Genomic DNA, 17,241 nt, shown 5'->3' with positions numbered 1-17,241 from the left:
GAGACGATAGCCATATATATCGTCTATGGTTGTGTTGACGTGTATTTTGTACACTATCAAACACAGAATAAAATACCTAAAGGTACCTTATCCTCTCTTGAATAAAGCCTCCGAATGCTAAAGATGTCGTGAAAAAGGATCAATCGGGATGACTTCAAGGTTCTTGTATGTAGGGTCTCTACGTGTGGATAAGCTCTTTGTGGTATGATGTGATTTGCTGGAATCACAAGGGGACTTACATTTGATGATTGAACGTCTGATCTGCTTTGAATATTCCTGGAACACAGGCTCTTACTAGCTTTGATTTGAAAAAAGGAAAAAAAAGAGGAGGGTGAAGAAAGGATCTAATTCTAATACTAAGAATGTAGGAGCAATGAATGATCTTTAATGAAATTCTAACTAAGTCTTGTTTTGACATCCCAGGACCATCTCCACAAGGTTAGTGCGATCTTCGAAGGAAAGCTTTATGATGTTCAAATCATCACTGCAGGCATAGACACCATCAGGTTGATGCATATCAATGAAGAAGCGATAATTGAAGTTAGGCTTAAGCTGAATGATTCCAGTTGACTACACAAGGCAAGTCTGCAATCAACAAACTGCTAGTAGTATGGATATACGAATTCCACCATCAATCAAGCACATTTCTTCCACTCATCTAATCATAAAATCAAACACGAGAAGTATAGAGACCATGCAAATTGTCGAATCGACCCATAAATTTCACCATTTCTTCAATGAAGTTACAAGTCTTTTACAACAACATCTTGGCAACAATCTTTGCCTTCTCTCTCTACTCTACTCTAATTGCTATTCTATCAACTAGCTAATCACCTTCTAACTACTCTCTATCTGTCTTCTAATTGCTTCCAACTATATTCTAACTATATATTACAAAATGAAATGCTAGGGCTTATATAGTGCCCTCAATACAATTCGATGGCTTAGATCAATTCGAGATCAATGGCCAAGATTCAACAATGAAAACCCTAATTAGGGTTTGTTACAACCATTACATAACATTTAATGCTTGACCAATGATAAAATTGTATTGCTTGGACACATGTCCTCTCCAGAAAATTCCACCAATGGATAGCTGGGGTAGGTACATCGGAGTTTGTGCCACCTTCCATGAGTTAGGTACATTGAATCTGGAAATGCTGAGGTGGACCACACTGACTGGAGAAGTGATGACTAGGATGCCACCTCGTCTGACACTTGTAACTTGGTAAATATTCAACTTGATGTTGTTGAGAAGCTAGCTTTAATTAATTCATCTGGAACTATCTGCTTCTTCAACGAACCCTTGCTCTGACTTCTTGTGTCCTTGATGTGCAGGATGATGATGTACCTCGCCTTGGAATGCTGGATTGGAAGAGGTCGCCCTTGTCGATGCTAGATTGGATTGAAGAAGGTCGTCCTTGTCCTTGCTTGATTGTCCTTGATCTGGCTTGATTTTCCTTGAGGAGAGTCTTCCGACTTGTAGATCTTTCGAGCTTGGGAGTCGCCATCCTGATACCTACACAACATTTCAAAATTAGTAATATATCTTGAAATCTAAAAATTAAACTTTAAAAGGAAGATTCAAGATTTTAATTAGGAAACTTCATGATAAATCTTGAGTTATCATTTCCTAATTTAGGATTTTCAAAGCAAAATTTAAATCTTCAAAAATGGTGCCAAGGTGATTACGCCATACCTCCACTTGGGAATTAATTCTAAAAAAAATGATGCAAAAATAGGAGAATCCGCTAGGCAAAATGTAGATCAAGACTCCCTTTAGCAAAATGCTCCCCCTTTAGTCTTCACAAGCATCAACTCCACCACCTCTAGCCTTCAACACCTTCAAAACATCTGGAATTTATCCTCCAATCTAGCAAGAAATACACCTCTCCAATAGCCTTCAAGATGAATTTTGCCTTCCTTAGTCTCCACACTTGGTAGAAATTCGCTCCACACAAGCTAGATTTCGCACCTCCTTCCTTGCTTCTCTAAATCGCACTTGAAACAATGAGTGAATGATTTGAATAATGAAAAACACACCTCAAATATATAGAGTGCTCACCATTTCACCTCCCCATAGGCCGACTTGATGAAAATAGGCCAAAAAATAAATAAAACTAAAAAGGAAGAGGCTGACTTAATTAAGCAATAAAGAATGATACCTCAAGTGCTCTTCTTTTAAATTTTTAAATTAATAATAATTAATTTCGAAATGCCTCAATTAATTTAAAAAAACGATTTTCCAAGGCTCAAAATTAATTATAAAATGCTATGCGATTTTCATTAAATGCCAATTTAATTAGAATTTTTAAAAATATTTCGAAGTTTTTTGGCGAACTTGGCATCTAGTGCGATTTGCTAAAATAAGGCAAAAAATAATGAATTTTGATAACTTCGCTCTGGTCCCTTGGAGAGGGACAGGAGCGCTCCTGCATTTTTGTCCTCCATCCTTCATTTTTTACGTTCAAAACCTCATCCTTGACGTTCAAAATGGCATTTTATCTGGAACTTTAAGTTCAATTCATGTGATCTTTGGAAGGAGCTTGCCTTAAGGCATTTTCGCCCTGGTCCCTTGGTGAGGGACATGAGCGACTTTTGGTTCATTGCACAAACTCTTGATCATAGCAACCTTGAATTACTTTCTAGACGTAGAACATCACTCCCCACTTCATCTTGAGAGTCCTGGCAACAAGAAATAGCATTTCAAAATGTTAGGCACTTAGGCATTTTGAAGATTTCGCTCTGGTCCCTTGGAGAGGGACAGGAGCGATTTTGCAACTATGAGCTTACTTGTGTTTTGCTAGCCTTCGAAATTATCTTCATTGTACCAATCACGCCCCTTTTCATTCATCTCAAACATAAAACTTGCTTTGCCTTTGCCCGAAGTTTGTCTTGTGAGAAAATCGCTCTGGTCCCTTGGAGAGGGACAGGAGCGCCTAGTGCAACTTGGGTTGATTCTCTCCTTTGTGGCCTATTCAAGTTATATTCAACGGGCAAAACATACTTCTTTTGACCTCTTCAAATCGCGAAATCACTTAAATCTTGCGAGGATAATGCAAATTTGGAACTCAAGCTCCGGTCCTTCAGTGAGGGACAGGAGCGATTTTTGTCCTCAAGGCCAAATCACTACAATTTTCATCTCAAATTTCCTTTGCTAGGGAAGATTTCACCTTACTTCATGCTATGAATAAAAGTTAATGTCCAAAAAAGGTCTAAAATTGTGCATATAAAGAAAAGCGCTCTGGTCCTTCAGTGAGGGACAGGAGCGAATTTGACCTTCTAGGCAAAAAACTTCATCATTTCATTGTCAAGTCTGGATGCTCTATCATGCTCATTTCGTCCTTCATTGTGTCTTTGATGTTTCAATTTGACCAAACAAGGCCAGGAATGGCTCAAATAAGCCTTTTCGCCCTGGTCCCTTGGTGAGGGACAGGAGCGCTTTGCCTTGGTCCCTTGGAGAGGGACAGGAGCGAAATTCGCTCTGGATCCTCAGTGAAGGACAGGAGCAAAATTTGACTTTTTGAACTCTCTATCAGGATAATTTTTATGGAATATAACATTTGTTTGAGAGTGGTTTCAGACCTCCAGGAGTTATATTGCAAAATCTAGTTTTTTGAGGTTTTTTAGTTTCCAGACTTCGTCAAATTTCAGGATCAGGACATTCAGACTTAGCCAATTTCAGGATCAGGACTTTCTTCCAGCAGGACCTGCTATCCTATTGATCTCCCTGACAACACTCAAAAATGCAAAAGCCAACTGACAAAACCCTAAAAGACCTAAAAAACAAACCCTAAAAAGCAAAAAAAACAAGGGTCCCCATTTGCAATGGGGCGATGTGTGAGAACGTCACAACAGGTTGGGAGGGCAACAATTGTCCAAATCATTGCCCGTGGTTAATCGAGCAGACCCTATGATTGCTGTGCATGGTCATCTTCTTGTGATCCTAGTATTGTAATGAAATTCAACAGAATTGGTTATATATCTGGTTAGTCACGGATTGCAATCTTGTAGGGATGTGTCCCTACCTATGCACTTCCTATCTTTATAATTAGTCACTTTCTTTCACACCTTTTTTCATTTATTATTTATTTTATTGTTTTGTGTTTACCCAATTTATGAAATACTTTTACAGTCTCTCTGTTTTCTTATACCTATTTGGTATGTTGTATTCTCAAACTTCTCTCTTTACATGCTTGAAAGTGAGGATACTTGCAATGTAGAGATTTAAGTCTGGATGCTATTTTCTTCTGCTCTTTTGATTTTATGTGTTTCTTTTGTTGCTCGGTGAATTTTTTATTCTAATAGGGAATAAAATCACTAAAGAAATGGTGGGTAAATTACATATAACTCAATTTATTTCTCTGTTCTCAAACTTGACTTTCAGATATATTTTTAGTTTTGAGGGAAATAGTTTAAAACTTGTTCCAAAATGCAAGATATATTTGATATATTTCTTAAATCTGAAATTTGCTAACAAACGACACTGTTTCAGTTCTGATTTTTGTTTGTGAGATCTTGGGTGAAATGTGGGGTTATTTTTTAACTTAAAATAATGATGATTTTCCAACACTTTTTTGAAAATAAATTATTATTGCTAATGATTTTATGTCTGGGGGATTTATTTTGGTTTTATTGATCATAGTTGAAAAATCAATCAATTGCTTGTAACACTTGGGAGTCAAACTGGTTTGTGGGCATTTTGCTTAAAAACTTATAGCGAAGTAATCAATTTTTTTCACCCAAAGCTTGCCATGAAAGTTGCCTGAGGTTTCATAATGTGATTTTGGAGAGAGCGTTTTTAGCAGTAATGTTGGAGCAGGGGAGTTTCACATTGCAGGCGTTGGAGAACAACAAATCAGTTCTTATCAGCATTTATTTGGGATTATTTCAATGCCATTATTGACACTTGACCTTGATGACATTTACCCATATTCAGATTGAGTTGCAAAGGATGTGGATATGTTTTTCATTGATATTGAGTTGGCTACTTCAGAGAGGAGGCAGCACAATGGAAAGCAGAAGTGGCAGCATTTGACAGGGCAGAAGGAAAGGGTGGCAAGCCATTAGTGGGAGATTCATTGCATTCATAGCATGACCCTATGGCTGAAGCTTCTTTTAAGGCTTCTGTTGAAGATGATATAGTTAACCATCCAGTTCAAGGATACCCACCCAATGGCAGCAGACTGTTATGAGCTTTATTTTTAGAACAAATTAATAATTTGTATTTTTAATTTATATTGAAACTTGAATTTGATATGTATCAAACTCAGTTTTTGGTCTGTGATAGTTAAGCAGTGATATGTTCCATAAATTCAATAATGCGCATGATTTTGAGGTATATATTTACAAATTTATGTTTGTTTTGATGTTTGCAAAAATTGTGGGTTATTGCTGAGTCTAAGTTTCTCAACCATGTTATGGATAAAATAGTGGTTGAAGTGTAAGAATCATAGATGTAGCGTTAGAATCAGTTATGGTCTTATGTAAGGGTTGCTTGTAATCACACTTTTTATGGTGCTATGTACATAGTTTTTATGAAGTGTGCTTATGGAAATATATAATGCAATGATGAAATTTATGCCTAAAGAAAACCACCAATGTCCCTGCATTTTTGCTATGGCCATGGCCTGGGCTGATGAAAAGATTCCTTCCTTTTAAATTTATGAATTTGTTTTTTATCAAAAAGTATAAATAAGTCTCACTTTAGTTAATTTTGCAGGTTTTGGCACGGCTTCAATAATTTCAGGCTGGAACTCATTAATCACCAGGTATAAACACAATGCAGGTCTTTTATCACTTCAATCTTTTGGTATTTAGGAGCCTATTGAAATTGGTTTTCATAGTTGTCCAACACAAATCCATTTATTTACAATAAGGTGAAGAAAATTATTTAAATTCCTTTGTATATCAGCCATTTTTTTATCACTAGTCAGTTTCCTTTTTCAGCTTTACCAGGCTGATATGACACAGTGAACTTATTTGTTTAAACCAACTACAACATGCAAAATAAGTTATAATCAGTTAACACTTTTCCCATCATTGTTCTTTATCTCTAGGGCGAGCATGAAAACTGAGAAGGTAGTCAGCTTTTCAGCTGCCCATCCTTTTTCTTTAAGACTTGCAGAACCTTCAAGATAGTGTTACTTTCAACTGCCAATGATGTTCTACTTTTGATAACAATGTCTGACTGGCCACACCCAAGTATCATGCTTGAGATGCAAAAATGGAACGATTTCACATCATATATGTCCTACCTCACATAAACTTTATTACCCCTTCTTCTTACTTTGCAGGGGACATTGCATCAATTCCTTCTCTCAAGTGTCCGTTCCTTCAAAGTTCAATTGCACTTCCAGTATCTCCTTTCAAAGATGGGTCCATTTGATGCTTCATTAACTCTGAAATTCTTTATTGATCTGATGTTCATATTGAGAGGGTTCAGATTATCACTCTTCAGGGTAATATGCATGAATTGCTGTAAACAGACAGTTCCCCAGCACATTGCCTAGAGTTAGAGAAATAGTTTATTGTGGTTGATTTACATAGAGGAGGAAACCGGGAGTATTTATAGGTTTGTCTTAAGCAGCTTGCTGGAATAGTTGTCATTGATGTCAAAGGGATTCATTATTGTATGGAAAAGATCTGTCATTGATGTCAAGTAACTACATTAGATCATCATATCAGACAATAGAAAAGGACTATGACTCCATAAAGAAGCGATAAGGAGAGCATCTATTATACATAGTAGAGATTCATATAAAGGGGTCGAAATTAACAGAGCAGCAATTAATATATATAAAAAAATAGCAACTATACTCTACGAGACTATGGATCTCATGTAGCGATGATTATAAACACATGTATACGTAAGATCAATTCGCCCAGGTATGTGTGTGAAAAGCAGAGTGATTATACATGAAGCAAGGAGCAACAATTACAAGGTAATGAAAACGGTAATTGCCAATGGACAGTGATTCACGTGAAAAGGCAGCAATGAAGATAAAAATAGCAACATAATAAGATGACCTTAACTCTGTGTGTGGAAGTGAATAAGCAGGTCGCAAAGGTTTGGAATGAAACAAATAGTCATTTTAAAGACTTATTATCAATCAAAAATCACATTAGTCAAAGATATTTGTTATGTTTAAAAAGGCATTGTTTATATTAAAGACAACAGTGATAAGTAGTGGTTAATTCTAAACAAAAGGAGTGACCCATGAAAAGAAGCAATTAAGGTATATTAAGAAGCCATGATTTGACTAACTAATATAAATGAAACACTAGTTGAAGTGTTATTATCTTTGGTAATGATTCTCAGAGGGTGTGAATTAGTGAAGGGTCCAATTAATATGTGTGAAGGATATGTCTCCTTAACAAAGGGTATGACTCTTAGATACGGAGATATATATGGTGAGAGTTTGGAATTAGAAATAAACATAAGTGGTATGTAAGAATAAAAAGATAAAATATATATATTCAGATTTGCATATAAAGAATTTAAAGAAGAATATTAAAAGAGTTGGAATGCAGATATAAGAAGGAAGAGTATGCAGATTTAAAAATAGACCTATGATAGTAATTGTGGAAGACTCGAAGAAAGGAGTATATGCAGATTGGAGAGCAGATTGTATACAGAAATCCATGTAAAGCAATCTTTATAAGTATGATCACATTATGGCAGATATATGATCAGATTACAGGGGATTTGAGCAGAAGATTATAACAGATTGAAGAAAAAAGTTTGTCCATCATCAGTTGTAGCAGCAACATCAAGAAGGTGGAAACAAATTTAGAAGTGGGAGTTGGTGCTTCCAGTAGGTTGGTGCCTACAAATTGTGGGAGTAGGTACTTCCAGTGGGTTGGTGCTCACAAATAGAGTTAGGGTTTGGTGCCTCTAGTAGGTTGGTGCCTAGAAACATTGTAAAAGAAGAATTATATAAAAACATTGATTTGCCTTGGTTTTCTCCCTTTTGGGTTTCCACCTAAAACATTGTGTTATTGTGTTCTTATGTGCACGAGTGTTGAAAGTTAGTGAATAATGCTATTGTGATTAGTAAAAATAAATTGGTAAAATTTGTTGTTATACTGATTCACCTGCCCCCTCTTAGTATAACCGTGTGCTCTTCACAGCTTCCGAGTAAGATAAAATGTTATGTAATGTCCCCATTTTTCATGTGATCACTTAGTTGCATAGTTTTGCTTGTTAGCCATCTCCGCAGGCAATTACAAGGCTAGGGGATGATTGGCTTTTCCAAGAGGAGTCTATACGTAGTCACTTTTTGGCCTTGGTGAGCTTAAGTTACATAGACTTTATAATAATTCATTATAAAATTACTTTTCTATAATTAGAAAAATTATAAAGTAACTTTATTAAAAAGGAGATTAATAAAAGTTAATAATGAATTATAAAATGGCCCCTTGGCACATTTCCCTAGAAGTTATAACTTAATAATATGGCCACTTTTTATGAGGAATTAGACCTTCAATGGGTCAAACCACTTAGGGGAAGTATTTTTTTAATAAAAATAAACATTTTAACATGTCTTATGATGCCAATAGTCCAACCCTAACCCCAAATTCGAATTAGGGTTTGAGGAATGTTAAAAGAGCATTTGGGAGTTCATTTGTGCATTATGCTTTGATGATTTTTGAAGAATTCTTTACCTTCAGCAGGTCTGCAGCATATTGGCAGAGTTCTAGAGCAAATTTGGGGTCGGAAACCTCCAAATTGCAGGTGTAGGATGAAAACCCTCACATCTATTAGCATATTGGACTTCATTGGAAGCTCTTTTCAGGTCATGGGGCCAAATTCAAGAGAAAATCAGAGTATTACAACTTCACAGGGGTTCGAATTTCGGATCTGAGCATATGCTCCCAATCAGCAGGCCGTACCTTTCCCAGGCTAGCTGCACCACCATATCTTGCCTGGAGTTTTCAATAAAATAAAATAAGGGTATTTGCAGCAGTTTTATTGTACAAATTTCATTGTTGGCAGCTAATGAGAAGAAGTCAATGGTTATGTTGGAGGAATTGCATCATTCTGGAGTTGTGTCAGCAAATTAGTGGAGAAAATTGGTCATTCTTGGAGACCTTGCCTGGCAAGATTTTAGAATATGTACTGGACCTAAGATTTCTTCATAAATTTGTTTTAGATGATTATTCAGTAGGTGAATAAAGCTCATTGGAGTTATTAGTTGCAGTTGGAAGGGCTTCTATCATTCTTTATACCTATTCAGGCCAATAATTCTTCTTCAATCCTAGTGCTGGATACCTGGTAGGCCATTATTGGCTTTGATTGTTGAAAAATAATTATTTATTTCCATTTTTGTTCATTGCTGTTAAATAAAATCAGAAGTCTGTAACTTAATTTCAGTCAATTATTCTTTATGAATTTGCACTTGTATTCATTTCTACATTGTCAAGGTTTCAAGCATAAACCTCAAAAAATCCAAAAAGCACAAAGCTTTGCATTGAAAACCAAACCATTTTTCGCTGGTCAAAGAACTTGATTGAAACAACCAATCAGATTGTGCCAATATCTTAGTTGGCATCTTTCATGTTACTCTATACAGGTTGTCAAAGTGGATTTTGTAATAAACTGTCCCATTTTTACACCAAAATTTACAATTTCCCCACAGTTCACTATGCAGGCCTTTTGTCAAATGCTTTGCATGTAATCAGGTAAGGAGTATTTCTGAGTGCAGATACTGGTAGTTGCTGCTAATAATATTAAAACCACAAAATTTAAATCCAACACAAAACCATGACATTTTCCATAGAGTTCACATTGGTATTTCGTCAAACAGTTTGTGTTCCAATGGCATGTTGATGGAGCATCATAAATGACCATGAAAATAAATCCTGCTTAATTAAAAATGCAGATAACAATTTCTGAATTAAATTACTGATCAATGTATGCAATATATGATGGTGAACATGCATACTGCTGTGCCTGTAATCACTATGATAAATAGAAATTTCATACAGAAAATTATTGATATTACAAAATAAGCAAATATTCATAAGAATTGATGGCTGACCTTACTGCTGGAAGTCAATATCCACATCAGCATCTTTTTCCCACACTTTGACTGCCTTGTTGAACTGTACGACACCCATCCTCATGTTGTATGGCTCCTTGTATGGGTACGGCAGTCCTTAAATGTCGAATCAATACAAAATGCAATCAGTAATCTTAATCTTGCTCTTCATTGATAGCACCAAAGTCATTAGTTGATTTCTTTGAACCACAAGCAATTGCAGTGTCACCCCCAGTAGCTACATCACGTGTAGAAGCATCCTCATCCTGCAAAGTGACTAGAATATTGTGCAAAAGTTGCATCCAAATCAGTTCACCCAGGGTTACATCCCAATTCTTTGTCAACCCTTGCTTGTAGTTGACTTGCTCATGTGCTAAGAGGTCCAAGTTAAAATGCACATAGATCAAACATTTTGCTTTTCTTGCAGCCAACTGGATGTTTTTGATCGAGTAGATAAAGGAGAATGTACTTCAATTCCTTCCAGCAGAAGAAAAACTTGCAACTTGTTGAAATTGGAGACAATCAATACAATATTTGTAATTATAAAATGTAATATGTCATTGTGAAAGAATAGTAAGAATGTTAAAATATTAAAAATGTTTACTTGTGATAAATTTGATTGCAAAAAGTTGGAGTAAAATAGAACCTTGCCCATAGAGGTACCACCATATATGAGTATTTGACAAGATAAAGCTGTCAAACTCACCCACAATAGTATCCTCCACATCTAAATTTGAGAAGATTTTTTGGAATGTAGTCTTATAGCCATCAACAACTTCAATGTCTCAATATGGTGCCAGTTTCCTAGGCAAAGGAAAAAAATCATGTTGCAATATTTGGGAGACAATGCAAACATAAGAAGATGCAAGTGTGTGGTCATAATGTTTGTACGAATAACTATGATTTTTGTACCTTTGAAAAAAAATGCTTCTATGGGGTCATTCTCATTCATTGCTATTATGACCTTTATTTTTCTCAAACAAGATTGATATTTATCAACAAACTTCGTCATACTCATGATGGAGTTAGTGGAATTCAAGATGTAAGAGCCGACCAATCATCATCCATAATCAATGATTTGACCTTTTGAGCCATTTGTGCATTTCCTTGCCTCCACACACTGCAATTTTGCTAATGGCTGTGATACTCAATGCCTTTTGCATGTTCATAATTCTCAAGATGATTGTGTGCAATGCGAATAGAGTCTTAGCAACCCAATGTAGTGTAAAAAATAACAAATAAAAATTAAAAATAGAAGATGTCATACAATTTTATAATTAAAATTGTATTGCAAGTTTGAGGTAATATGAAAAAATGAAATTTCATACACTTATTTCAATAGCTCCAACTTGGAGAACCTGCAGATGCCATATGACATATGATGGTTTGTCACATACCTCTGAATATCCTCATTATCAATATATGTTTCACCTATTTAATTTTTGTGTCAATCTTCATGCCCAAGCTGAGGTAGTGCATGGTATGTACTTGTAGTGTAGATATGTACCCATATGCTATCTCAACCAATTAAACTATTGCCTTGCATTTTTTAGTGTTGTTCCTTGTGAGTTGGATATCGTTTTTAGCATCCACCATATCTATTGACTGTGAAGATTTTGGCTATGAATTTTGCACCCTTCATTTGCTTGTCACAATTAACCACCTTAACAAAAATTCCCTCTTTTGGACATATATTACAATGACATTAATTAAAATTTGATTTTGTACAATCTTTCCATCCATAATAAATGATGGACATTCCTGTTTCAGTCTATATATCCCTGGGTGGTTGTAGTAGTGTCTCTACAAAATGTTTTTTTTCCTTGCTATTATGATGGTGTGCACCATTTCATACCTAATATCTGTGTAACCTTAAGGGTTTTTGAGTGATTGTGATCACTATTTCTTACCAATGAGGTATCTCACTTGGAAGGAAGCCCATTGGCATAAATGCGACATGCAATATATTCATTTGCAATTTCCCTCGGCTCATTCTAAAATGCCTTATCTAATGTGCCTTTTTTATAAGAAAGAGTGTGATTGTCTTCTTGGAAAGACAAGGCTGCAATGTAGGGGAGCCACTATTGGAAATGCCCCTATAGGTGGTTTGCATGATCCTTTCTTGCTAAAGGAGGAGATTTTAATTTTACTCTCTCATTTACAACATCAGCTTCTTGTTTTTTGATATATGAGAGAATTTGCTCTTCTAACAATCCCGTTTTATTTAGCCCTTGTCAAGCTCCAATTTTTGTGGTTCGTCGTAGCACATAGGTGCGATTTCACTTGATTATACAAATTCAAATTAAGCCTAACTTTAATTGTTATATCTCCTTGGTGCAAAGTAGTTGTTTCTTGTAGCACTTAGCAAACATACTTTATGCCTTTGTAATTCTTCACCACTGTAAAAAAATCAGCAAACTTGAAGGACAAAAAGTGTTAAGTTTGCTGGCCCAAGGTTTGCTGTTGTGCCAAAAGATCAACCTGTTAACGCTTGATACAAACACCAGAGATAAACACACCACGGGAGGCAGTTAAGCCATGTTGCGCATCCGCGAAGGCGGTGCTGAAGCTGCTGAACAACCAAGGGGACAAAGGCACCAACATTCCAACAATCCCCCCCCAGCACAACCAAGGGATTTGAACTTGTGACCTGAGCTCTGATACCACTTGTTGGCCCAAGGTTTGCCGTTGCGCCAAAAGATCGATCTGTTAATGCCCAATACAAACACCAGAGATAAACAAACCACGGGAGGTGGTTAAGCCATGTCGTGAATCCCTGAGGGCGGCGCTCAACAATCAAGGGGACAAAGGCACCAACCTTCCATCAAAGTTGGAATGGTAGAATATGTTCTTGAGTTTTATGTTTATGACAACTGAGTAGTAAAGAAATATAACTCTAAACAAGGGGTAACCCTGAAATGTATAAATCCAAATTAATAAGAGTGAAGTTAGAAATTTCTTGTGAGGAAAGGATCTCTCAAGGAAGCATGGATTTGACAAAACAAAATGAGGAAATCTTTAGACAAGACTAGTGATGTTATATGCATCAATCCCTGGGCCAGAATGACCATCGATTTGAGTCACAGTGAAAGGTTCAGTGCAGGAACCAATAATGCTCATAGGGGAATGTACAGCTACCTTGTCAAAGAGTTATGACAGAGAAATTTGTAGAAAGATTATAATTTATTTTGTATCTATGTGAAACTTGTGGCAATTAGCACCAAGCAGGATGAGAGTGGTAGTTAAACAAGTGAACTCTGATTCTGCCTTTTTCCCTACTTCCCATAAGTCTGGAATTTCACTTAGTTAGAAGCTAAGCATCATTCAGTTTTGTTTAATACATACAAATGATGGAACTAAAAGGGATCCACATACTAATAAAATAGGACATTTCAATGGTAAATATGACCCAGATTTTATAAAAGGCATATTCAGAAGAGTTGTGTTGTCCTTCATCACTGGTCTGATATGTAATTTCTTGCCTTCTGACTAGAGTATTGATTATGATGTTTTTATTTTATTTACCACATAAGATGGTTATTTGTCTGGATGATTCGTTTTGATAGCTACATTGTGACCGCCATTGGATATGAAGACTTTTCAATTGCATTTTGATGATCAAGATGGGTAGTACAATGACTCTTTATATGGATGATTACTAGAGAAACATTAAGGACTGCTGTTTGTTGAATGCTTTAAGGAAAAATATGTGCAATTTTTGGTTTTCTGATGATATTGCTAATTATTTGTTTTATTTTTGGAATATGCTAGGAAGACCGTGATGCCATTTTAGCAAAGATAGAAGTCACTGAAACACAGCTAGAACAATTAAAACAGACAAATGTATTGAATGATGCTTTTCACATTTGGCATGATGGTGATTTTGGGACAATAAACAACTTCAGATTAGGTCGGCTTCCTAAGATACCGGTAAGTTCACCTCTAGAAGCAAAGCTAAAATTCTGAAGCATAGTCAATTGGATGGATGGTGGTTGATATAAGTTCTGTTTCTTGTATATGGTCTTACACTCTATTATTAAGATCTCATTCAATTAGTGATTCAGAACATTTATTTATGATGAAGGTAAATTTTTAAGGTAAGGTTTATAGATCCAAATTAATTCCATTACAGTATGTATGTAAACCAGAGAATATGATCTAGAAGTCCAGGTTATAAATGGTTCAGATAGTCTATATTGACATGGCTTGAATTTTTTTTCTTGCAATTTTCGGGGATTAGAACACTGAAAGAAGAAACTTCATTGTGTGGATCACATCCTGCAGGTTGAATGGGATGAAATAAATGCTGCATGGGGTCAAGCATGTCTCCTGCTTCATACGATGGCCGTGTATTGTGGCTGCAAACTTCCGTATCCTTAATATATTGTGGTGTTTGCTCCATTTCTTAACAATTACAATTTTTCATGTGGTGACTGTTGCATATGATAATCAGATTTTGTAAACAATCTCAATTGGTATTTTTTCTCTTTCCAGAGTGGTACATATGCAATTTTTATATCATGGGATCAAAAATTTATGCTTTTTTAATTCCTTTCATAAAAAAGCAATTTCTAACCTGAGGATCTCTTTCATTTCTATAGATTTTTCTCAACAATTATGTTCCGCAGGAAACTATCATAGGTATCTCTAACAAATCATGACAATGGAATGAACTCAATTGGTGGTAGCTATTTTTCATGGGAATAGAAATGCTACAAGGCTTTGTCACCAGAAATGAGAAATGTGCTAAGAAACAAAAATGTAATTAGACTGAGAAACAAGCCTCTAAGCTTTTTAGAATAATAAATGTTTGAGAATCTATTTTACATCTGCAAGAATTCATGAATTTGATCAATCGTCATATGCCAAAAGATTATGATTATTCAACTTTTTAGTTGTACAAAGATACATTTCATTTAGATTGATCGTGGAGAGTTGATAACGAACAAACAATTTGATCACACAGAACATAAATTTATGGCTGCACACTATTGATTGATGGTTTCACCAGATGGCATCTTTCAGTCTGAATGCAGCATTAAATCTAAACCCTAAACCCTAAACACCACAAAGCAAAAGCTCATCTCAATGGAGGGATTAAGATTACAAATTGAAATAATTTATAGCTGGTCTTCCATGAAATTAATTCTGTCGATGACTGTTCACACTGTAAAACAAATTTTGAATATTACAAATAGGAAATTTTCCAAAATAATTTGAGATGGGGTGAAATAAATGCAGAATGGGGTCAAGCATGTCTCTTGCTTCATATGGTGGCTGTGCATTGTGGCTGCAAGCTTCCGTATCCTTAATATATTGTGGAGTTTTGCTCCATTTCTTAACGGTCACATGTTTTTCAGGTGGTGACTGTTGCATATGATAATCGGATTTTGTAAACAATCTCAATTGGTATTTTTTCTCTTTCCAGAGTGGTGCATATACAATACTATATCATGGGATTGAAAATTTATGCCTTTTAATTCCCTTCATAAAAGACAATTTCTAACTTGAGGGTTTCTTGAATTTTCTATAGATTTTTCTCAACAATGAATATTGTAGTTGTATCACATAAATTTGTTTGTTCAGGAAACCGTATTCTTTGTGATGAACAGCTTCTAGAAAGTAAGGTCATTTTATTGAAGATAGAATTATGTTCAGAGTGAAACTTTCGTAGGTATCTCTAATTAATCATGACAATGGAATGAATTCAATTGTCGGTCGCTATTTTTCATGGGAATAGAAATGCTACAAGACTTTGTCACCAGAAATGTGAAATGGGCAAAGAAACAGAAGTGTAATTGGACTGAGAAACAAGCCCCTAAGGTTTTTACAATAATAAATGTCAGAGTCTATTTTACATCTTCAAAAATTCATGAATTTGATCAATCATCATATGCCAAAAGATTAAGATCATTCAACTTTCTAGTTTTACAAAGATACATTTCATTTAGATTCATCGTGGAGAGTTGATAAAGAACAAACATTTTGTTCATACATTATATATATCTAATGGCTGCGCACTTTCAGTTTGATGGTTTCACCAGATGATATCTTTCAGTCTGAATGTAAAGTATAAAATACGCAGCTTGAAATCTAAACCCTAAACCGTAAACACCCTGTTGCCTGCAACTTTGAACATAGAGAATTTTAAACTTTTCACTTCATGTTCCATTAAATCTCTAGTCATATGCTTCTATACACCTCCATTTGCTTCTATCCTGCTTGTTTGCAATAAGTGTCCCCATCATGCTCTTAATCAATGACAACATTGGTTGATAAAAAATGCCACTTATAATTTGTGGGTCGTTTGGGCATAAATTTGTTTACAAAAGAATTTCTCTTCACTCATGGAATACAAAACCGATATGTATCAAGAAAAGGTAGAAATCAACTTAAAGATGTAATTCATATCATGAAAATCAAGGATAATGGCAATATTGCATTCGCCCCCGAGTATTAAGCAACAAAAATATTGGCCTCCCACATTCATATATCACTGTGGGGAGAACAACATCAAAATTTCTAAAAACTATTAAAGAGCAGCATCCATTATTATTGTGGTTGCAAATCCAGCATAAAGTTAAATAATTTAAGTTCAGGAATAGAAGTAAGGCAGGGTGAAGTGTTAACAGAATCATGAGATAGTTCATAACTATGGGTGGAGTCCGTCACGGTTGTCAGAACCCCCTTTTGATCCGACAACTATTGATGAAGGTGGTACTGAAAGAAGCTTTATTAAGACAATCAATATATTAATTGGTTTTGAAGTGGGTTTGTTCCCTCATCATGCTATATAAAACTGCAAGAATAAAGCAATTTCAGTGTCCTGAGATGGTTTCAAAACTAATTCCAAAACCTGCTAGTCACTTTCGAAAGTACAGAAAGCAAAAGGAGATAAAGTTATTGGAGTTCTTCACAGGTTTAGCAACTGGCGTTGGTATCTGATGTGGTTATGAGAACCACTCACAAGCCTGACTCTTTTTAAAGTTAGTTTTGATGAAGCATTGATAGAGATGCTACCATGATTTGGGATATTTGGTAAAGTTTCCTTGCACCCTTCCTGTTAAGACTGCTCCCATTTGGATTGCCAAGTATAAAAAGGGTGTATTGGAATTCAGTGCAGCAAAATTGGTGAGAAAAGACTATGTTCGTGTTGATGATGAGTGTAATTCTTAAGAACATCAGAGATAAATATGTT

At 35.5% G+C, this 17,241-nt stretch overlaps 1 protein-coding gene across 1 annotated transcript in view; it reads left to right on the top strand.

Annotated features, from left to right (window-relative positions):
* The window catches only part of LOC131045562 (beclin-1-like protein), a 61,125-nt gene that overhangs the window by 30,653 nt on the left and 13,231 nt on the right, over nucleotides 1-17,241 (top strand). Inside the window, exons 5-7 of the mRNA XM_057979155.2 lie at nucleotides 5,723-5,771; nucleotides 13,815-13,973; nucleotides 14,328-14,413. Of these exons, the coding sequence (XP_057835138.2) occupies nucleotides 5,723-5,771; nucleotides 13,815-13,973; nucleotides 14,328-14,413 (294 nt within the window). The remainder of the gene's footprint in view (nucleotides 1-5,722; nucleotides 5,772-13,814; nucleotides 13,974-14,327; nucleotides 14,414-17,241) is intronic.

This window comes from Cryptomeria japonica, chromosome 10 (genome assembly GCF_030272615.1).
Source record: "Cryptomeria japonica chromosome 10, Sugi_1.0, whole genome shotgun sequence".
Classification (NCBI taxonomy): Eukaryota; Viridiplantae; Streptophyta; class Pinopsida; order Cupressales; family Cupressaceae; genus Cryptomeria; species Cryptomeria japonica.
This window is presented reverse-complemented; position numbering and strand designations above follow the sequence as displayed.